Here is a 24,716-nt window from a genome sequence, read left to right as displayed (position 1 = left end):
AGACAAAATTATTGGAGTTTTCTGAAAGACCCCTCTCCTCACAAGGCATATTCAATAGTTTTTTAGAAAAACCCTGGAAAATGGCTATTGAAAAACCCAAAAAAATTAAAAAAACCTAAAAAATTCTAAACACAAAGCCATTAATCTCCCGCCAAAAAGATAAACCAGAGGGAAACAAAAAAAAAAATAATAATAATAATAATAAAACAATGATGCCACGTTGGCGATCCAGGTAGTGTATTCCACCACTAAAAACCAAAGGCTTTTGACTATAAATATTCGTATTTTCTTACACACTACACCCATCATATTCATATCATAACTCTCATATCAAACAAACTAGGGTTTATCATCATCATCAGATCCATTTCATTCCATTCGAACCAAATGGCAGATTCCGATTCGAAGAAAGGAGGCAGGGGGAAATCAAAGGCCACCAAATCCGTCTCCCGATCTTCCAAAGCCGGTCTTCAGTTTCCCGTCGGCAGGATTGCCCGGTTCTTGAAAGCCGGAAAGTACGCCGAGCGTGTCGGCGCCGGAGCCCCGGTTTACCTCTCTGCTGTTCTTGAATATCTCGCCGCCGAGGTTTGCTTTTCATTCCTTATTTGCTTTTGCATTTCATTGCCTGGGTGTCGATTTAGTTTATTTGGTTTGTATATATTGTTGATTATGAATTTAGTTTATTCGATTTGTTGATTTTCTTATTATGAGTTTAGTTTAATCGGCTTGGTTGTGGTTTATTCGATTTTGTTTTTTTTTGAGATGGTGAGTATAAAAATTTATTTATTTATTTTGTGATTGCGAGTTTGAAAATTAATTTGATTTGATTTAATTGTTTGTGTGATTGTGTGTTTAAAATTGATTCACAGTTTTCTTTTTTTGATTTTGAGACTCTACATTTGAAACTTGGTCATACTTTGTTGATTTTGTGACTGTAAACCTGGTTAAATCTTATAATATTGTGTTGATGTATTGGAATTAGGTTTTGGAGCTGGCGGGAAATGCTGCTCGGGATAACAAGAAAACCCGAATTGTTCCAAGACATATACAACTGGCAGTGAGGAATGATGAAGAACTCAGCAGGTTGTTGGGATCCGTTACAATTGCAAACGGTGGTGTTTTACCCAACATTCATCAGACCTTACTCCCACAAAAGGCTAGCAAGGGGAAAGGGGATATTGGTTCTGCTTCACAAGAGTTCTAGACGCGAGTTTGTGGTTTGATGGACTATGTTTCGGTTACATTTGCTTACAATCTATTGTAAAAATGGTGGGTGGGTTTAATACTTTGTTTGGCATTTGAAGTTGTTATGATGGTTATGTCTGATCAGAATATTGGAATATGATCAAATTTTGGCTATAAACTAGTTCTGTTATGATATTTTTGTTCATGATTTGATTCTGAATGTTGGGTATGGATGCCAATTCTACAAATTTTGGTTTGTTTGTCATTGCTAATCTGACAAGTGTTTTTCGAAAAATCGTGTGAAATTTCTGTATTATGAGCTTGAACTTAATTGAGGCGTTATTGAGATTGTTTTGATGTTCATTTTGCATTGTCTTTTTCTTGAGTAGGATATTTTGTTCTTGCTATTTAATGAATGAAATATTGTTGGGTAATTTTGGATTTTTTTTCAAATTAGCGTATTCACAACAAAAAAAAGGAAAAAGGAGAGTTAAAAAAAGAAAAGAAAATGTTGTATCAATCATTGGTAATGGCGGATTAGAAAGAAAAACAACTTGGATCCGCCATTGCCAATGGCGGATCAATCATTGGAATGTAATCCTTCACTGGCAATAGCGAATTAGGAAGAACACCTAAAAACCCTGGTTTGTTCCGTTAACTTCACCAACAAAACTAACGAGGTTTACCAACCATCTAACTAAATTTTGTTTTTACTTTTTTATTATTTACCTACTTACCCAACTAACATCAATGTCCTCAAAGCTGCCAACATTATTGTGCACCCCCTAATCTGCTATCAAGACCCGTACATTATTCTCTTTCCACAATAGCGGCTTAGAAACAAATTTGAATTTTTTGAAAACCTAATTCGCCATTGGCAATGGTGGATTAGAAAAACAAATTTTTTTTTCTGGTTCGTCTTCTTCCTCATGAGAAACCCTAGATGGCAACTTTGAAATTGAATTAGGCATGTGATGATGGTCAGCTTTGTTCACGGGTCTTTGAAAACAGCTTTGAACATGTGAGTGGCAGGCTTTAAAGCTTTGAATTGGTAGCTTTGAAGACATGCATGTAATGTACGGGTCTTGATAGTAGAGCAGGGGGTGCACAATAATGTTGGCAGCTTTGAAGACATTGATGGTTGGGTAGGTAGGTAAATAATAAAAAATAGGTAAAAACAAAATTTAGTTAGGTGGTTAGTAAACCTCGTTAGTTTGGTTGGTTTGAAGTTAACGGAACAAAATGGAACAAAAACGGGGTTTTTAGGTGTTCTTCCTAATCCGCTATTGCCAGTGAAGGATTACATTCCAATGATTGATCCGCCATTAGCAATGGCGGATCCAAGTTGTTTTTCTTCCTAATCCGCCATCACCAATGGCGGATACACCATTTGCCTTTTTTTTGTGAATACACACCAATTTGAAAAAAATTCGGCAATTTTGTTTGTTTAATCCCAAAAACATGTACTTATGACTATGTAGTAATTTTAACATATTTTGTTTGTTTAGCATTAAGAAGCTTTCATTAAACCATTTACTTTGGTGTGATGGTTTTAATTAAAATAAAAATATGTGATTGGTTGATTCAGAGTAATAGACTGTACTTGAATTCCAGTATAACTATTGGCATCAAAGAATGACCGAACAAGGAGTAATAGACCAAATCAAGTTCCTCACGATTGACAAAAGTGAAGGTACCATCGGTGGCTTCGCATACTCCACCCAAAATTGGAAGGTCTTCTTTTACATATCATCTAATGAACGGTCCTGATCCAGTTTACTTGAAACCAGTAGACCGTTCTCCAAAACATCGTGATTGGAGTTGGGGAGGAATGTAGAATAAGAAAACAAGATTTCTGAAATTTTCATAATGTTGATAGGATGGACTTATTGTATATAAAAAGACTCAAAAGAGAGATTTGGTAGGTATTATTTTTGCCAGTTCTTGAGTGTGAATAAGCGGCTGACGATCGTATTCTGAGTAAGCAAGTTTTTCTTGCTGCGTGTGCGTGCATGATCATGTTTTCAAACCCTTGACAATATCACAAAAAGAAAATATGGTTGTAGCTTTTTATGGTAGACCACATGCATACATAACTACTAGAAAAATAACCGTGATCAGTTACAAATCTCACAAAATCTACTAGAGATATTTTTAATTGTTATTTAATCTCCAAAAACAGCAACATTGACAAAATTTCTAAAAATCGTCTTTACTTTTTTTTACTCATTAAGGGGGTGTTTGGCCTAGTTTTTTTTAATAAAGCTTATAGCTTTTTTAGTTTTTTTTTTATTTTTTACAAAATAAGCTTAACTTAGTGTTTGGTTTAGCTTTTTAAGCTTATGCTTATTAGCTTATATAGGCTAATTTTAAAAAACTTGTTTGAAGATGGTTTTTAGCTTATTTGTTTAAGCTTATTTGTGTAAGGAAATAAGCATAAGCCAAAATTTAAAAGCTAGGCCAAACACCCCCTAAAATAGTATTGACTCATACACCAATCACTCATCTCCTACGTTAGTTATTACATATGCTCGCCAAATCTAAAACAAACAGAGGTTATTTGTATTCCTCAGAAGCTATACCCACATTACCATTCAAGATTTTTGTTCCACTATCAGCCAAACCACATGAGCACCAGGCCCAATGTGAGTTAGATAGCTTAGCCATGCTTCATAATTGGCAAAATGAGCACGGTGAAAATACATGCCGCTCGACCAAGGAGCCATGCCACTGTTTTCCTTGTGTATTATATTGTGCAACACATCACCACGCGTGAAATATCAGTAGAAGAATCAAGAATGGTGATGTGCAATTCTTTGTCCCACGTTAAAAGATTTAAGCAGTAATTTCACACATTCCATAACGTACTATTTTAACCAACATGGCAATTTCCCTACATTCAATCCAGTTTAAAAATATATAACCGCTACAAGAATAGTTAGTGGTAACTGGTAAGTCACTTGGTTGATGTTTCTGAAAGGTAAAACATATTGTACTAAAAATAAACTATACACAACATTACAAAAAGTATGGTAGGAATTATGACAAAGAAACTATCAAGAGACTACAGCGACCAAAACATTCAACTTGAAAGAAATCATTTAAACTATTTTAGTTTTCCCATATAACAAAGGTCGAAATGAAAACATATATCCTTCCAGTTCTAGACGATTGAGACCATACTAAATACAACAAAACAACACTCATTATCCAAATATAAAAACATATCCTACCAAATTCCGAACAACCAAACCAACATGATAACCACCATGGACAAGCTCACACACACGACCGAACCAAACCTAGGTGCACCCTTGCAAACGTCCCAGCCGGAGTATTGGTGGTTAGCACCACAACTACCCAGTCATCCTCTTTACCAATTCCAACTCCACTATACCTCGAATTATTCAAATAACTAGCGTACGAGGACTGCGTATAGTTGGTCAGCACGAGTGTGGGGACCCGCTTAGGCACACAAACGGGGTGTATGACACCGTCGGCTGTCGTGTTGATATCTATGTCGCACTTCTTAACTATGTCAGGATAGTTTGCATAGCGAGGTTGGGTGCTTGTGATGATGCTTGGACCGGCCATGGTGCTGCATGCTTTGTCTTGCAATGCTTCGGCTATTTCATCGGCCATGCATCCGGCATTGTCGTTCTTTGATAAGGTTACCAAGTTCCTGGATTGGCGGAAACTATTGATTCCTTGAAGAAGATCGTCTTCTTCATCTGCAAATTATCATGGTACCATATGTTATTCGTCCTATATTTAAAAATAAATATAAAAATAAAAACAAAAACAAAAACAAAAACAAGCTTGGTTATATAGGCCCCCAAATATTTGTCTAAAATGAACCCACAAGTTAGCTAGCCAGGCATGATTAGCTAGGTACAATCAATAAATAACCAACATACTTTACTCCTTAGACCAAGTGTTGTGACTATGTGGGGGCGCTACAGCCATCTCACCACAATTCAACCTTAACAACCATTAACACCATTAACACCACAATTCAACCTTAACAACCATTAACACAACACCCTAAGGAGTTAATGCGAAAAAATATCAGATATCGGTCAAGGACTGATATCTGAGATATCGGTTATCGCAGTGAGATATCGGTGGAATACTGGTAATTTTAATATCATGAAAAATTCATATATATATAGCAATTTAGCACTAATATTTGAGTATAGTCTCATACTATTAACAAATTAACCTTTTGCCAATGCAAAACACTAACAATCGTAGCAAGTAAGAACCGAATAAGACTTAAAACACTAACATTGAACACTAAAAGTTGATAATTAAGACCTAAAACACTAATATCAGAAATATCGGTCGAATATCATTGATATTATCGGTACTGATATTCTGAACCGATATTTTGATTTATATATCGCCAAGGAACTTGTAACCGATATATTAGTTATATATCATAGTTAACACAATTGACACTAACATTGAACACTAAAAGTTGATAATTAAGACCTAAAACACTAATATCAGAAATATCGGTCGAATATCATTGATATTATCGGTACTGATATTCTGAACCGATATTTTGATTTATATATCGCCAAGGAACTTGTAACCGATATATTAGTTATATATCATAGTTAACACAATTGACACGTCTAGTTGTGGTGGAGTGGGGGCGTGACTCCTAGCCAGTGGCGGAACCACTATTACCACCGGGTTCGGCCGAACCCGGTCCTTTTTCGGTTTTATATATAACCTATGGTGTTGAATTAACGAGCGAACCCATTCTTTTTCGGCGAGCGAACCCATTATCGTTTTAAAAAAATATATTCGAACCCATTTATTATAAAAAGTTTAGTTAATAAACAAATAAAAGCATCGACCATTGACTCGGCAACTGATCAACTTTTTTTCGCCCTTCGCCTCAAGGTTTCAACCATCGCCAACAACCAATACACGTTTGTCTATCGTTTGTGAAGGGTTTTTCTTCAATAAAGAATGTGAAGTTGGATTTGCATAATTATTTGGGTAACGATTATATGAATGATGCGTGTATTTGTTGTATTGAGAATGAGTTCTTTTTCAAAGTCACGATTGAAGATATTTTTTAAAACATGATAACACGTAAGGAAAAATTATAATATGCAATATCTTTATATTTAATGACTTTGTATTTTATTGAATGCTAACTATATATTTTTGTTTTGATAATGATATTGCATTTTATTTATCTAATCGAATGATCAACCCGAGCCGACCCGACCCATTCGGGTGCGAAAACTTTGACACCGGAAAAAAAATTAGCATCGAAATTTCCGAACCCATAGAAAAATTTTTCTGGCTGGCTCCGCCACTGCTCCTAGCCATCTCACCACAATTCAACCCTCAAAAAACATTATACCCACCTAGGTGCCACTCCTTGTGCCTTCGCGCATAAATTTGTAACCATCCATAACTCAAAACTCAAAAGCAACGACCATATAAATGATAATATTTCAAGAAAACAAAAAAATGGAAATTAATAAGCGATGAAGAAATACCACAAAGGACTCGGGTGGGTAGCAAGAAGAAGAAGGCATATAAGATCAGAGAAACATAAATTGTTACAACGACACGTGTTAAATTGGTTTGGTTTTCTTGTAGATGTTATCCACTATTTATGTGATACAGCTAGCATGCTCCTCTAAACTTTTCATCGGTTCAAGTAATATATGTGAAGAAAGTATAGTTTGAATACTGTTTTGTCTGTCTTATTCTTTATCTGAACCGTTTTCACGAGCCAAATAACATGAAGTTTGAACACAAATTGTTACAACGACACGTGTTAAATTGGTTTCTTTACATCCTAATTAATGATTGCTAGGCTCTCAATTTATTACATAGACTTGTTAACATGACACAACACGGGTTTTAATATGTTTGGGTTTAAGCTTAACAAGTTTCGTGTCATAAACATGTCGACCTGTTTAAGACCTGTTAACATGTTAGTAACTTGTTTAGATTTTTTTAATTAAAAAACAATAAATAAATATACACTTGTAAAGTCCTAAACCTAAAGGCATACTTATATACGACATTTCACCCATGTTTGTCATAACCCGATATTATATTTTTAATGAATGTTATAATTTGCTTCTATGGTTTTTGTTTCAAGTACGTTATGTATTTGCGGTTTTTTGTTTCATATATGTTAAGAATGTGGTTTTTTGTTCAATTATGTTATGGATTATGTATTAATTAAGACTTTTATGCTTGTTTTGAAAAATTTTGTTTCATTACACATGTATTATTCATTGTATATTTAAACAGCTCCCTTAACAGGTCTTAATAGGTTAACTTGTTACTAAACATGTTCGTGTTTAAAAAAAATGACACGATTAGTTATCGTGTCGTGTTCGTGTTTAGTACAACAGGTCATCGTGTCTTATCGTGTCGTGTCCGACATGTTATGACAACCCTAATAATTTTGAGCTAGCTAAAGCACCTACAACACCAAACTTCACAAACCGTTAGTGACACGCCAGATACAAAGTTTTCTCCTGCCACATCAACGACACGCCGGATACAAGTTTTCTAAAAAATGTTCACTTTTTCCCAATATTTTCATAACCGAATCGGACAGCAAATCAGACGGGCAACCGATTGTACCGATCGACCCGCCGAACAACTTTTGTCTAAAAAATGACACGTTTTAGGTTGATTTTTTTTTTTAAAAAAAATGTTTTTTATAGTAAACTGATTCAACCAGTCCGATTTTCCAGTCAAACTGGTTCAGACCGATTGGTTTATTGGGGGCCGAGAACGGGATCGGTAAGGGGACTGAATCCCTGTCGGACCGACTGGTCCGATCCAGTCTCAACGACATTGCTTTTTCCACAACAAATCTCCATAAACCATATTAAAAAACAATTCAAATTATATGTATATATATATAATACATATAAACGAACATAAAAATCCCACATGTCGCGATGTGGTCGCTTCCCCTTTTTTTGGAGTCACCAGATTTGCTTGATTTTTAAAGGGAGGCTTCTCATGCATTTGACCCGAATTCACGGGTATAGGTCTCATCAAACCCAGATATTTCTTAAATATCTTATAACATCTCATTAATAAAAAAAACTATACCAAATATTTGATATAAAAATCATATAAAGCAGGGTTATACTAAAAATTAATATCTGATTTATTTAAAAAAAGATATATATTATTTATAATTAAAAACCAATTTTATAGTAAAAAAATAAACAAGTTTTGAGTCTCATCAGACCGATATAGCTTTTAAACCGGGTTATAACATCTCATTTATTTGTGAAACAATTTATCATCAAAGAATAAGTATATTATTAACTTTCATACAATAAAAAAAATAAAAATTCAAAAAATAAATAAATAAATATTAGAAACAAATAATATAAAACAACCTCCATAATACGAGAGATAAAAACTAGTATGTATATATATATGTATATATATATATATAGAAAAAGGGTTAAAATAAAAAGACATAGTTTTGTAGGAAGAGTAGGAATGACATAAAATTTAGAGTTAAGAAACGACTTAGTCTAAATCCTAGATCTTAGGAAACTATTTGGTAGTTTAAAAACTATCAATCTCAACCACTAGATCATAGATCCAACGACTTATACTTATTCTTACTCTTCCTAGGAAACTATTTCTTTTTATTATAACCCACCTCTCTCTCTCTCTATATATATATATATGTGAGATCAAGAGAGAACTCTTACTAATGAGAGAACTAGAGAACTTAGGAAAATACCATTTATTGTACTTAATTAGTGGCTAAAAAAAAGAAGGGAGTAACAATAAATAAAGTGAGTTTTTTAATGAGAAAAGGTAAAGTTGGAATTGAACAAATTCTAATGGTTCTCTTCTCCATCGTTCTCCATATCTCCCAACGTTTTTCCGCCACTGCGTCGCCACCGTCAGTCCACTCTCACCTCCAATTTGACACACGTAATTTTGCGTATATCAATTGGTTGCTTCATAATTATGTTAGAAACTTTTATAATCCATGCCTTCACTCCTTGAATATGTGCTCATAATTAGTGTTCTTTCAAAATCATTATTTCGATTATTTAGTTCGTCCAGATCTTCTTGGAAATTGATTACAAATCAGAACAACAATAACAGATAAACGATTGTGATATTCAATTTCACACATTATCTCATCGATTAGGCGTATTATACACCTAATTAAGCAAAAACAGAGGCTATCATGTTCGATAAGCTATGTTTTGTTTTCTTTTAATTGAGTAACAATATAGTGCAGAAGACAATATTTGTACAGTAATTTCATATGAAAAGCCATGAATGTTGCACATGTTGATTAGTTCATGTATTTTACATGATTTGCCAAGTATTACATATATGTATTGCTATGCACTACATGTATGTGCAATTTTGATGTATTACAAATATGCATTGCATATATATACAGTGATGTTATAATACATGTGTATACAACTTTGCTGTATTGCATTTATGCAATACTGATGTACTACATTTATGTAGTTTATAAATGGGTTATATTGCATATATGTAGTTTTGAAAATAATAGTGAATGTAAGTGTATATGTTTAGGTATATTACATATGTGTAACATGTTTGAACTTATCAATGTTAAGTGTACCATTTATTATAATTGATTATGTGTATTACTTTTGTATCACGTACAAATACTAATGGTTTGCTTTAATATACGATCATGAGATGAATAGCATCAAATAACGAAGGTATAAAAAAAGAAATAAATAAAGAAAGAAAGAAACTGAGGTGATGAAAAAAGCAGGTCAAACGAGGTGAAAATCAAATAAGATACTTATTTAACGCATCAGTTTCTTATATCATTTTATTCAAAAGTTTATGTCATTATTAGAGGACATAAAAAGTAAACATTTTAGACAAGAAAGTGTTTTTGTTCATATCAAAATAATATGTTTTGATATTTTACCTGACCTTCAGGTTTATACTTGGAATAGGCTTAATTCTGAACCAATCGAGGTGCTTTATGGTCATTCAGTGACTGTAAACTGTGTAGCTGACTTCAAATTCTAGCATCTGCGGGTGATGATCGAACGTTTAATGGCCCACAATCAGAGAAGACATGTAAATTTGTAGTAAGTCAAAAGTTAAAACATGTTTTGTTTTCTAGATGTTTTATGTTGATACACAATATATATGGATTTATGTGTTTTTGACTTCCTACATTTTGATTCTTATGTTCATAATACAGTCGTTGTTTCTGTAATAGATTTGTGCAATTTAATGTGGCATCAAGAGACAAATGATGACGAATGATGGTAAAAGATAGTAGTTAAAAGTCAGAGTCAAAAGATCTTTATTGCTGGACTTCTTGTGTAAAATACACCTAATTGGATAGACATATGCTTATGGACCAGAAGTTAGAAGAAGAAAACAAAAGGCAACACACCCATGAATAAAGTTGCTAGAGAATACCCGACTCGAAAGCAATTTGTAAAGGCAGAATAAGACATCTGAAACATTTTTTTTGGATAATTACTAAGTTTGTGTCTGTAGTATAAAATTTTTGTATAACTCTAAAAATAGGTTGTTGCTGGCTTTATAATAAGCTCTTTGTTGAGATTGTCCTTGAATTTGTTGTTGTAGTACTGAAAGATCTTTTGATTGGTTAAAAAAAAACGAATTTTTAATTTGCTGCATATGATTGTTTGTTTATAGTTAACAAATGGTGTGCAAAATTTCATGCTTTGAAATGCGAACTCGTCTGTCTCCACGTCAGTTGTTTGCTTGTGTCAATGCAATGTCAAATAAAAGGCAGATTGTTAGAAGTCTAGGATTTGGAATCGAAAGTCATCATCATCATCATCATCATCATCATCATCATCATCATCATCATCGTACTCAGTATATCCCACCAATAGCAATGCTATGGTAGGGTCTGAGGAGGGTAAGATGTAGACAGCCTTACCTCTATCCCATAGGGATAGAGATGCTGCTTCCGGTGAGACCCCCGACTCGATAGTAGTTTTGAATCAAGCCTTGGACATAAGACACATAACACTCAATCATCGGGACACCGGCTGATTGGTGCATGTGCCCTTGTCTTTCGGCTATCAACGCCACCACATGATGCCTGATTAACCTTCCGCCACTTTTAACGTTATTTTCACGTGATTAGTAAAATAACGTCAAAATTAGTGCAATTTTACTTTTGCCCACCCAAGGGTTCACACATATATACATTATATGTGCACACCGCAAGCAGGGCGTATTTGGAATCGAAAGTCTTAACACAATATGAATTTTATGTGTACTACATATATGTAATATAGTATATTTGACGATATGGTTTATATAAGTTATGATTACATCACTCGTATGCATTATTGTGATTGCATATATGAAGTACTTTTGTTTCATATATTTTTTAAACAATATAATATGATTGTATTAAATTTATTACATATATGTAGTTCTAGTGTCCTACATATATGTAGCACTAGTTGTAAGGCCCCGTTACCGGTGCCCTACATTGAACGTTGGATTTACTCATAAACACAGTTTTAAATATCAGAGTTAATTAAAACATTCGCGAAATATTAAAACTTTCATAAACATTACATAATAATTCAAAACATGTCTTAAAACATTCGTCTTGTCTTTCAAAATCAAAACATTAATTATAAAACATCATAATCCCATCTAATTATCCTACTTAGTCTTTCATATTTTTTTTTATTATTATTAACTATTATTCTAGATATTTCGGGATGTTACATTTGGAAAATTAGATTTTCAGAGGGGTATGAATAATCGAGCTTTTTCTTGCTCTTGCTCCATTTTTCATCCCGAAGTGTGGTGAATTCGCAATTTTTTACAATCCTAATGACTCTTTTTAGGTCTAGTCGTCAAGACCGGCTTTATCCAAGATGTGGATTACTTATTCCTCAACCCTACTCTGAACATAACTTCCAACTCTAATGGATCGTTTGCTTTGAGCCAAATAGCCCCCACCCTTATTAGTTCAGTATATTCGTATTGAGATTGGGTTTGACTCACTCTACATCTTCCTTCATGGGACCAATTTCTGCATCTTAAACACCACTCATATCTTTTTGCTCGTCTTTTCATCACGCTTTTGGAAATCCCACAAAATGATGGTCTTTGTTCCTCTCGGCGCCACTTTCTCCTCACCTCATTGCTAAAGGGAAAAAGTTATCTCCCTAAGTTCTGGAGGCAACCTAGGTTTTACGAATAGTAGGCAGCAAAGTAAATTGAAATAAAAAGAATGCATTCCAGTTCTTTAGGGTCTGCCGGTAAAAGACTAATGTTGAATTCTACTGGTGAAAGGGTGATTTGGTAGGATAGGTTTTTAGGTAGGTTTGTTGATATGTATATGGTTTATGTGGTGGTTTTTGTTATTTTTGGAAATATATTACTTTTATTGTTATACAACATTTCGTCTGATCTCGAATAAAATTCTCAAGACAAGTTCTAGTGAGCAAAAAGTACCTGACTCATTCAAAAATATCCAATATATGAGTATTTTTCTGAATATCTGCATGAAGGTTTAATTCTCACAAACGGAAGGATTGGATGAAAATGGCATATTTTGCATAAGATTAATCTCAATATTACAAACCATATTTTTAGTTTTATCACATTTTAAAGTAAAGTAATTTGGCTCAAATGTTTCTCGATATTTTAAAGTAATAGCTTTGTTGTTGCAAAAACATAAATTTGAAAAATTTGTTCAAAAATTTCGCTTTTTAGACTTGGTTTTGCCAAGTGTAAACCTTCCCCCCCACACTTAAATCTTATATTTTCCTCAATGTGAAAAGATTTAAGACTAAATGGAAAAGGATGCTTAAAAGGAATTTAACTTTCCTAAGAACCGAGACGAAATTTTTGTTGGTTGTTGTCTCCTTGTACGTTACTGGGTTGTTTTTAGTGTAATAGTTCGGATTTTCCATTTCTTGTTCTGTATTCGTTACCCAACCCGTTACTATGTTCGAGAATTTTTATCAATAAAATAGCGTTACTAGAGTTATTATTTATTATTATTATCATTATTATTATTATTTGTTATTATATTTATTTAATATATCAAAATAACATTGAAACATATACAATTTATATCCTAAACTATACTTTAAACCCATTTTGTTTCCAACTCTATAGATAAAGGACCAAACTGCAATTTCTTCTAGAATTATTATATTATTCAAGTAAACCCAGTAACCCGTTTACCCGTATACGTGTACCTGATGATCCAGTTGTTATCTTGGACCACAATTTCTTCGTAAATATGGTAATTGAATCGTGAAAATTGTTATACATGCCATATCCGGCCTCACCGACTCTCGTAATCAGGAAACCAAGATCAAATTGATACGAATTTAAATATTATAACGAATCGTCTTTAGATTTATTTGGTATTATACCATAGAGGCAATCACATTCCAATTAACCTCGTCTGCACGACCTAATACGCGTCGCCTTCAAAACCCATATAGTTAATTAAGTTTTAATCACCTACAAGTGTCCTTTCTTTATCGCACTTCTGTTCGGCTATATTTGATCAAATTAACTATCAGTTGAACGCGTTAAGGTAATCAGTTACATGGGTGGATTCGCCTATCTGTCAATCTCAATAACCCTATGGTCAATCGGCCAATCAGTTAACGTTTTAGCCGATTGATTATTCTAGGGTTCTTAACAAATTTGAGAATTATACCAGTGTGTATTTAACATTTAAGTTCTATGGTTTTCTTGAGTTAGCCACTGGCACAGTGGCTGGTGCAAGTTTGTTTAAGCCTTTGGACTGCTGGGAGGCGCGGGTTCGAACCCCCTGCCCTATTATTTTGAAAACATTTTTCTTATGGTTATATTTTTATATTAAATAACTAAATTATATTTTAAATACCATAAATATAATACTCAATTAATGATTAATAAAAATTCGTCCTATTAACTAGTTTTTTTCCGAACCTTTGTTAAAACCACATATTATACATACATATATACACATATATATATATATATATATATATATATAAAATTGTGCAAGGGTTTAATTTATATAGATTTAAAAAGTTTTTTTTAATATAAAATACATAATTAAAACATATAAATATATTTTATTATTTTACATGTTAAAATAATTATTTGGTCAAGTAATTTCTAACAAATGTATATATATATATATATATATATATATATATATATATATATTATTACAACTTTAATAGTTATAAGTACAAATATTTAATAAAAGATTATTATATTTTATATGAAAATTATTATTTACAATATTAGGTAATCATTATTCATAATAAACTTTATATAAATTATTTCAAACTCTCAAATACCCGCTCAATTTCAAATCCTTATTAGTATATATTGACCATTTACTAATTCGTAGCATTCTCCAATTATTGTTATTACATAGGATTTTCCGTTGAGCTATCTCGGTAAGCATGACGTATATTTTTTTTGTAAGTCCCGTGTCGGATCTATTAATATGATATCAACAAACACACGCTAAGTAGGCAGAATCTAGTTAATGTGGTGATTCAAGAACAACGATGATTACAATGAATATTTGGTAATAATATTAGATGAACACGATGTAATATGGTTTCAATGCATACGATTCTATTATCAAATAAATCGTCAGATACATAAACCAATTCCACAAGGAATATTATGCTCTCTAGAATATGATGGCTATCAAAATGCTCCACACCAGTTAACCCTAACTAATGACTAAACATTAACTATATATAGGGTTTTCATATAAAAGGCCCAAAGGTCAAGCCCAACTAAGCCTAAACAAGCCTAACCCAAATCAATAGGATTTTGGTGTTACTAGACAAACCGAAATCCATAGGAATTTCGGTATTACATCATCACAACCATAATACAATTCTTCAACTCGTCTTCGTTTATTTCACTTTAGTTTTGATCATGTCGTGGCCTTTTGATATGCGTCAGTCTAACCAATTATGACCCAACAACCCCCCTTAGACTGATGCTTTCAAAACCTTCAGAACTTTACTTGAACATGATCAGAAACTTCACTATCTGTATCCAATATTCTACCATCTCCCTCTTATTGACAACATTATCCAATTTGAATCCATATACATCATATGCTTCAGTTGCAAGGAATCAGTCTTGAAAGAACAACCAACTTTGATAGAAAGATCAACCAAAATATTTCGAAAACAATTAAATAAAACTAAATAAAACAGATATATTTTTGTAATTTTTGTTTTTCTGATTTTTATGATTTTCTTGAAAAGACTTGAAATGAGATCATGCCAGCTAAACCAAATGTAACACACATAACCGATATCAGATTTCATGGGCTGAGAACAAAAGCCTGATCCAAGTTTGAAACGATTTCTTAACGCATTTGTTTTGACAAGAGTAATTAAAAGGTGAAATAAAGTAAAGAATAAAACCACAAATAAAACAAAACTTAATCACTCGGTCTTCTTGTAATTTCAACAAACGTCTGCGATCAAATTTCAGTTTCGATAAAACCCACCCTCTAAAGAAAAGATCCGAACATGGAATCACATTGATTAAGTTGCTTTCACAAAGATTCATGTTCAGCGTTATTAAAGAGACAGGTTGATAGTAGGTATAATAAACTTAGCATGATTTTCATTGCATCAGTGATACGGGTTAGGTTCAGGTTGGCATAAATCTTCGATGGACATCACTCATGGAAATGTTATGCCTCCTATCTCTTCTCAAAGCGTATTTGGCTTTCCCAGATAACCCCAATTTGACTCCAACCCCCTAGTGCCTGATAAAAAATTTAAGCTTTTAGGTTGAACGTTGGACTTACAAGACATCCGGACTTACATGCCTTTCATTTAGGGTGTTAAAAACATATTTGAATACATCACCCTTGTAGTTCTAGTTTGACCCTTTAATCCTTAAAAGCGAGAACTTTCTACACAGTAATATATATATATATAACTCAATTTTTTTTGTATATGTATCTCAACAATAAAAGAACAAGGACATAATATTTTTGGAGATCAAGACACTAACGGGCTCGTGTATGACTGGGTAATAACTTTTCTGCCTTTCATTCGGAGAGATGTATATGGAGACATGCACATTTCTTCTAAATGGCTCTCCACAGTAAGTTTAGCATATTTAGTTTATATCACTTCAACTTTTACACATCATGGAAAGCTACCATGCAAGTTAATGACTGTTCTAGAGCCTTTTAAGCCTAGTAACTTCACCAGTTAGGCACACAAAATCAATTTTCCTATCATTTTCCAAAGTTGGATCAATTTTCATTTGAAAATATTTAAAGCTTCAAAGAAGCTCTTAACTGAATAATCATATCACTTCCCATAGAATTACATAAGACAGTTTAAAACTCAGTCGCCCCAGTCACTCTCAGTTTTCAGGTAAATGGCTATCCTGTATATCCACAAGTGGGTAACAGGACCAAACACATATATAAATACATGTCCTTCAAACTTAGAACATCCAACATAATTTTAAGCAAGAGAACTAAAAACAAAAACACATCACGATCGCCCTAGATGCTTTCGGTCTTTAGGTAAATGGCTATCCTCTAAGTCTACAAGTAGATGACATGACCAAACATATACAAGTATATGTCCTTCAAACCTGAGCAGCCGAAATTTTAAGAGAAAGTGAAAATTTTTTAATTTTCTTAATAAACACACATACACACTTTTTGATTTTTTTTTAATTCTTCTCCCCCTAAATTTGTGCAAATTTAGAAAATATGTACAATTTTAACCTAAAAAAGACTCAATCATCGAAACGTAGCATTTAATAATAATATATGAAGAAGTGTAATAGTCAGCCAACTGATGTACTATCATTTCTGATGTACGTTCAATTCATTTTCACATTTTGAAAAACAAAACAAACTATAATTAAAAAATTATACGTGAACATATTTTTGTATTTTTAAAACTTATGATTAGTTATGTACAAATTTAAATAAAAGTGTTGTTTTTTTTTAAATCTTTTTGACTGATCAATCTTTCATACCAAAGTGATATGGTTACCTTTTATCTTCATGACAACATTTTCCCATTTGTGTGAATCTCCCCCTAAGAATAAGCTTGGTTTTTTGAGATTCTGCATCCTTGCTAGTTGAATGTTTGGAACAAACTTTTAATATGCAATGAATTCCCTGATTTGTTCCTACACACTTAGTGAACCGATTAAAAACATTCTATCACCCTAAAATCCCGTCCAGGAAACAAATAATCCATTTTATGGTTTAAAGACTTAAAATAATGGATATTTTCCCTGTCATGTGCCTGGAACAACCCATTTAATAAACAATGAATTTGTGTTGTTCCTACATGCATAGCAGGATCAGTTGGACATAGGAATCCGAGTCATAAATGTCTTGGGGTTCCCTTGAGCATCAACATATGTGACCTCTTGCCAACTCATATCTTTCCCATCTTTAACAGAATCATTCGTTATTACAGCATCTGTTTGATGAGTTTTAAGTTTCCAAGTCTGTTTTGGTTTTGTGAAATTGGAAAGAACAGACTTTGGAGTGGAACACTTTGAAGTCGAACTCATAAAACTTTCAACACTCTTTGATTTCTGAAAATTTGTTTTTCTTTTAACAATTTCAAAATCATTTGAGTGTAAACCTGTCATATTAAATTTGAATACTTAAGTATCTGTGACCCGCTGTACAGATACACGTGGTTTTGTAAAATAGGAGTTTTGTTTAACCACTGGATTGGTTGAAACATATTACCCTTCACCTGAGGATCTTGTCTATTAACAGGACGGTAGTGACACTCCTTTGACAAATGCCCGCCGTTACCGCAAACGAAACACGCCTTCATCCTTCTTCTAACGTCAACGAAAGCACTTGCCTCATGTTGGGAAGGACGTGAAGTAAAAGTTGATTCAATTTTCTTCTTAGGAAAGGTTTTTCCATTCCTCCTGCCCCTTGGTGTAGCCTCCTGCCCCTTGGTGTAGCCTTCTGCCTTTTCTTGTAATAAGGAACATATAGACGACGAACACAATTTTTGGCTAGATGTCCTGGTTTGCCACTGTGGTAACATGTTTGCCTCTTAATATAAACATCACCCGATGATTTATCAGCGCATGGAGATCCGGAGGAGCTATGAGGATAACACTGTCTTGTTGTGCTGAATTCTGATGTGCCTTCCCTTTGTTGCCACGACTCTGTGTGTTATTATTAGTACAATTTTGTGTTGTGGGTCATCTGAATTTGAATTAGATTCATTTTCATTAGAATGAACCCCTTCACTATCAAACGCAACAACATTTACTATATCTGCACATGAAGTAGAAGCATCAAAATTGTTCACACATTTAAACACATGCTTAATTACCTCTAGGGATCCTAATCCAACAATTTCAGATTGTACCTGCTTACCATATATCATGTTCTCTTCCCTAGCCTCTTCCTCTTCAGTTACAGGCATAATAGTATAGTTATGATTAAAAGGAGTAGGCACCTTTTCATATCCTAACCCCTCAACTTCCTGAGTTTTATACTTTAGTTGATGCTTAATCATGTTCTCAACCACCTCACTAGATTCATCAAATTTCTTAAAATTGAAATCGTTATTTTTAAATTTATCAGTTAATTTTTCAAGTTCTTCCTTAGATACATCTAGTTCGGCAAGTAATTCAGCAATACGCTTCTTAGCATCTAAGTGGTGACAACATTTTACACTAAAATCTTTTTGAAGTTGACGTATGTCCTTATGTTGTGCATCTACTTTTTGTTTAAGTATTTTCTCAGTTTTCTTCTGAACGTAGTTTTCACTTTAAACCCTTTCCATCTCCCAGATAAGATTGTCATTCTGGATTTTAAGCAATTCAATTTTCTCTATGCAAGGCTTAGAACATATATTATTTACTACCTTAGTTGGCATGAGAGAAGCTTGAATGGAAAAAGCCATGAATGTTGTTTCTGATGAAGTAGGTTGCCTTTGTAGACTTGAAAACGAACTTTCAACACTAAGTTAACACCAAGAACCCGAGAACTCAACCGAGAACACTTTATGATTGACTGAAAACCTTGAAAAATCAACCGAGATCACTAAGTGTTGGCCGAGAACGATTAGGAGACACCGAGAACCCTTCCTGACTGAGAACCTTGTAAACCGAGAACCCCTTTTCTCACCGAGATCACCTAGCCGCACCCAAAACAACTAGAGAACCAAACACACTCTATGTAACAGAAAACTTTTTGATCTTCGAGAACACCTTGTTGTGAGCTTGGAGGTAGTGAACCAAAAATGGTAATCGGGACAAAGTAAACCCAAATTTTTAGAACCCGTAAGATTGGAGATCAAGATAGATCTGAGAAATAAAGAATTTGAGATCCCTATGAAACTTTAAAAATATCTTTAAATCTCCAAGAAAGTTTAACGAGATTTTCGAATCACCCAACCAGCTGCTTTCTTGTTAAGTCTCTTCAATCATGGACCCTTATGACCTAGCTATGTGTTTACTTTATATGACGTGCTCGCTTGGCTGCTTCCAATTCAAATAATGTTGACTTTTGAGACAAAGTTGTTTCTTTTTTCTCAAAATAATATTATGTCATATCCCTTTTTTTTAACAAAATTAATACCTTATTCCCTTTTCTCAAAATAATGTTTCCTTTTGAGTCAAGGATAATACCAAATCCCCCATTTTTAGTTTATTAATACCGAGAACCCTTTGAGCAGTCATTATACCAACTTGCATTGAATTCTATAATTTTTGTTGACATTAGTGACATGCTTGGATGCTTGCTTCAATATTCTGATTCAATATTAGTCAAATCGATGACATTTATTAATTCTCTGAAGACTTTTCTTGACCTCCTTGGTTGTGTGTGCCGAACACTCTTTTACACAAACACAACAACAAAACTTCAAACAGGACAATCGAACACAACTACAACCAAAGTATTGAATCTTTGATATCACAAAACCCGAGCCACGAAAGATTCATGAAGCTCTGATACCAATTGTAAGTCCCGTGTCGGATCTAACAATATGATATCAACAAACACACGTTAAGTAGGCGGAATCTGGTTAACATGGTGATTCAAGAACAACGATGATTACAATGAATATTTGGAAATAATATTAGATGAACACGATGTAATATGGTTTCAATGCATACAATTCTATTATCAAATAAATCGTCAGATACATAAACCAATTCCACAAGGAATATTATGCTCTCTAGAATATGGTGGCTATCAAAATGCTCCACACCGGTTAACCCTAACTAATGATTAAACATTAACTACATATAGGGTTTCCATATAAAAGGCCCAAAGGCCAAGCCCAACTAAGCCTAAACAAGCCTAACCAAAATCCATAGGGATTTTGGTGTTACTAGACTAACCGAAATCCATAGGAATTTCAGTATTAAATCATCACAACCATAATACAATTCTTCAACTCGTCTTCATTTATTTCACTTTAGTCTTGATCATGTCGTTGCCTTTTGATATGCGTTAGTCTAACCAATTTATGACCTAACATTTTTGTTCTTGTTGCACTCATTCATTCCTTTACCTTATTGATAATGTAAGTAATCATTCCCATTCTTTTACTTGTTTTCCAAACCTTTGGGGACATATGCGTACCTACATTATTTACTTATTATTAGTATTCACACTAGCAACTATTAACCTTGTGTGATATCAATAATGTGCCTAACTTGCTACTTGTTAGTTTGTTTATTTGAACGTATTCGGAGAGGTCCATCATATTCACATATTAATATGATCATACGACTTTCGTAGTGTCTGGCGTCCGATTGCATGAATATGGTTTCACCAACATGGCAATGGTTTAGCCCGCTCATCATTATTTGCTTACAATATTACATGTTTTGGCTTAATTGTGTACCACATTAAGGACAATTTGTATTGAATTAACTGGTGTTTTACTCACTCAACCTTGTGTTGAAAATTTTATTTTATTTTATACGCATATGCAGGTTTTAGACTGAATTTAATGCAATCTTTTGGAAGAGATATAGATGTTGCTTTAAGTTAGAAAAATATTATCAAGACACAACTTATCAAGACTTAGATTTGAATTTACTTGTTTTGTTTAATGAGTTGTACTTTGTATTTGAATTATTTGAATTATTTAATTGAATTTAATAGATATTATCACTTTTAAATATTGCTTGATAGTACCTTGAGAGCTGTGAATAATCAGTTCGTGCCCCGACATTTCCCCCTTATGTTCGGGTGTGACATTTAGCACTAAGAGTATATTATACCTGCTTAAAATCTACAAATACAACCACAACCACAAAATATAAATCATAAAGTAAGCACGGGTATATAATTACCCGTGCCGCCTATAGTGAGCATAATACATAAACGATAATAATGTATAAAAGCATCCAAACTAAGTATACGAGATAAACTGTTCCAACATCACATCCAAACAACACAACCTATTATAAACACAATTTTGCCCTAAATCAACTTAATACCTGAAGAAACTTGGATCTAGGGTTCATATTATACCTGGATTTAACGTGAAATGGGTCGAACTGAGCCCTAGATTCGGATTAGCTCATGGAATATGACATACCTTTGTGATTTGGTCATGAATTTTCATTGGGACTAGAGATAATATATTATACGGACGATAAACGGAACGATGAGTGATATAAAGGACGATTAACTATAATTTAAACCTATCGGAAACTATTTGAATAATCATGCCCCCCTCTAAACAAGGTATGCATGGGGACATGCCTTGCCATAAATTTGGTTTGGGTTGCCATCTCAGGTTATTTTGGGTTAAATTGAGCAAGTTAGGCCGTAAGTTGCTCGAGGTTTTCTTCTAGCTTTGCCATCCTTCGCTCTACATGATAGTGCCCAAAACGTAATGTTTCAATCTTGTCATGCATCTCTCGGTTTCTTTGTTCCGCTGCCATGTTGATGCTTACTAACTCGTAGATTCTCTCGCGCAAGCAAATAAGTTGCCGAACTACATCTATAGGCACCTCTCCAGGTCTTCCATAACCTGACCTCCATCCTCTACGCTCTATGGTTAGTTCTTGGGAATGAGTGTATGAAAAAGGGGGTATGCCAAAATAATGGGAAGTGATAGCCATTTATAGGCACACATGAGGGCACAACACGACTACGGTGATATAAACAGAATCCGTGTTGAAGAGTGACATAAATGTCAGCATCAGAAAGTTGTACGATTGCAGAGATGATGAGCTGTAACAAACCCAAGGTGACCACGATCCATGTTGATCTCTACAAGGCCGTGTTGGGTTGTTTGCCACGATTTTTTGAATTTTATCTCGTATAAGTGTCGTGGTTTTTGGCGGACGGTTTATTATGTGTATGTCTTATCCCTAAAACACAATTAAATTTCATTTCATAGAAGTCCTAGATTACATTAATTCTAAAAACACATAAAATAAAAACACTCAAAAATAAAAACAAATAGATAAAAACCGAGTTATGCCCGGTTAGTCCTAAATACTAGGGCCCCTATTTTTTAGTATTATTTATTATTATTATTATTATTATTTTACTACTAAGTTTAACTAAAAAATAAACCTAATAATGCTAATTTTTTGTCGGAGTCGATAGCTTGACCCATAGTTATGACAATTTAGTTTAAAGGGGGGGGGGGGGGGGCTACTTCCATGACGGTTTCTACGGATTACTTCCATCCTTTTGAACAAGTTCAACTGTTCTGTACTCAAAAACTTACTTAACCGTAAAAGGTCCGGGTCATCTAGACTTCAATTTCCCAGGAAATAAACGAAGGTGAGAGTTATATAGAAGTACTTGGTCTCCCGATTTAAAATGTTTTTCATTCTTTGACGTGCATCGTGATGTCTTTTTTCCTTTCCTTGTAAATCCGTGAATTGTCATATGCATGCATCCTCAAATCGTCTAGCTTGTGTAGCTTATTAGTGCACAGTTTTGGTCGTCTCGAGTCTTTTAATCGTTTGTATTTATTATTATATTAATGTAAGGGTATTTTGGTAATTATAAGCCCATTTGTTAAGTTATATGTGCTCATTCGTTAAGTCTGTTTAACGAATGATAGTTAAGTTTTTATACATGTCCGTTTATTAAAGATGTTTAACGAATGGTTCTTAATCGTTATTGATACGTTCCTATTCGTCATGGAATGTTGACGAATGGGGTACAACGAATGAGTCAGTCGTTATATCATTTGTTTACTTATTGTAATGAAGACGAATGGAGGGCATTTGTTACGGGATGTATAACGAATTGCATTCGTCTTCTATATAAAGGCTGATAATGCCTTCATAATTTAAGAGTGTTTAACGTATTTTCCAAGCTATTACTCTGCCGAATTTCTCACTCGCACACTTCATTCTACAATCTATCATACACATACATATATCAGATAACTAGATCCGTTTGATTAGGTCACTATGATTTGATCAATTAATCTATTGTAGCTCTATAGATTCATGTTTCTACAAGTGGTATCAGAGCTATCAGGGTTAGATTGGGTATGTGTTAAGGTAATTCATCATGAATTGATTGGTTAATTCACTGTTTGAGTGTTATTTATAGATCTGAAGTTGATATTATTTGGATTTCAGGCAGGTTATGAGTTGGAATTGATTATTCGGATGTGTTTGGGTTTGTTCGTGAGATTGACACAAGCCTTTTGATTAGTTATTTGTGTGATATGGTTAAGATTTGGCTAGTTAATCCATAAGTTTGTGCTAGTCTGGATCGAGGTTTGGACCTTGAATATTTCAGATCTTGAAATCAAAGGTTGAAGATTTGAAGATTCATACGTTTATTCATTATGATTTATTCATTCATTCGTTACGCGACTGATGGTCATTTTCTATTTCAGTGTTACTGATTCGTGCCACGTGTCAAAGTTGTTACAACGGAATAACAACTTCATTCGCTACTATAGCTGATTCGTCATCAATCATTCGTGATCAATACTCATTCGTCATCGCTCATTCGTCAATCGTTCATCACTAATACCTATTCGTGCCAAGATCATTTGTTATCAAAACGCTATCTTATTCGCTATCACATTTGTCAATCATTAGACTAATTATTCGGGTGTTGATTCGTTACACTTGGATCTGTATTCGTCATCACATTCATCATTTCATTCGTCACAGGATTCGTCCTCTCATTCGTTAATCTAATTGATTCGTTACTATTCATCGTTCATTACCGTTTTCATCAAATCGTTATTGTCATTCGTTACCGTTTTCATCCAATCGTTAATCTAATAAATTCCTATCACAATATTTTCATTTTAAATCTTTAAATTTCCACTTGAACAATTTTCCATTTAAACTTTTATTTTAATCTACTTTTGAGATGGCTAGTTTCTACGCACTGGCATCTCAAAACATGTTGATGCAACAAATGTTACATCTCGATGCTGAGATCGGATCACATTCAAAATGTCCCCGTTAATGAAATTTAGTGATTTTTCAAAATGGGAACCACGATTCAGAGC

General features: G+C 33.7%; 1 protein-coding gene across 1 annotated transcript; it reads left to right on the top strand.

The window, feature by feature from the left end:
* The first annotated feature begins 339 nt into the window (after positions 1 to 339).
* LOC143630496 (putative histone H2AXb) lies at positions 340 to 1,259 on the top strand. Its single transcript, XM_077099487.1, has 2 exons — positions 340 to 585; positions 983 to 1,259. Exons 1-2 carry the CDS (start codon positions 388 to 390, stop codon positions 1,202 to 1,204), a joined length of 420 nt encoding a protein of 139 aa, XP_076955602.1. The 5' UTR covers positions 340 to 387; the 3' UTR covers positions 1,205 to 1,259.
* Positions 1,260 to 24,716: the final 23,457 nt, after the last annotated feature.

This window comes from Bidens hawaiensis, unplaced genomic scaffold (genome assembly GCF_021521415.1).
Source record: "Bidens hawaiensis isolate Kalapana, Puna unplaced genomic scaffold, B.hawaiensis_p1.1 tig00005680_1, whole genome shotgun sequence".
Taxonomy (NCBI): Eukaryota; Viridiplantae; Streptophyta; class Magnoliopsida; order Asterales; family Asteraceae; genus Bidens; species Bidens hawaiensis.
Note: the sequence above shows the minus strand (reverse complement) of the source record. Positions and strands in the feature narration are given on the sequence as shown.

What these genes read in the sequence shown, in the direction of transcription:
- LOC143630496 (XM_077099487.1), top strand. Translation starts at nt 388, where the DNA reads ATGGCAGATTCCGATTCGAAGAAAGGAGGCAGGGGGAAATCAAAGGCC. An exon ending in TTGAATATCTCGCCGCCGAG is followed by an intron (nt 586 to 982) that starts GTTTGCTTTTCA and finishes TATTGGAATTAG; the next exon opens with GTTTTGGAGCTGGCGGGAAA.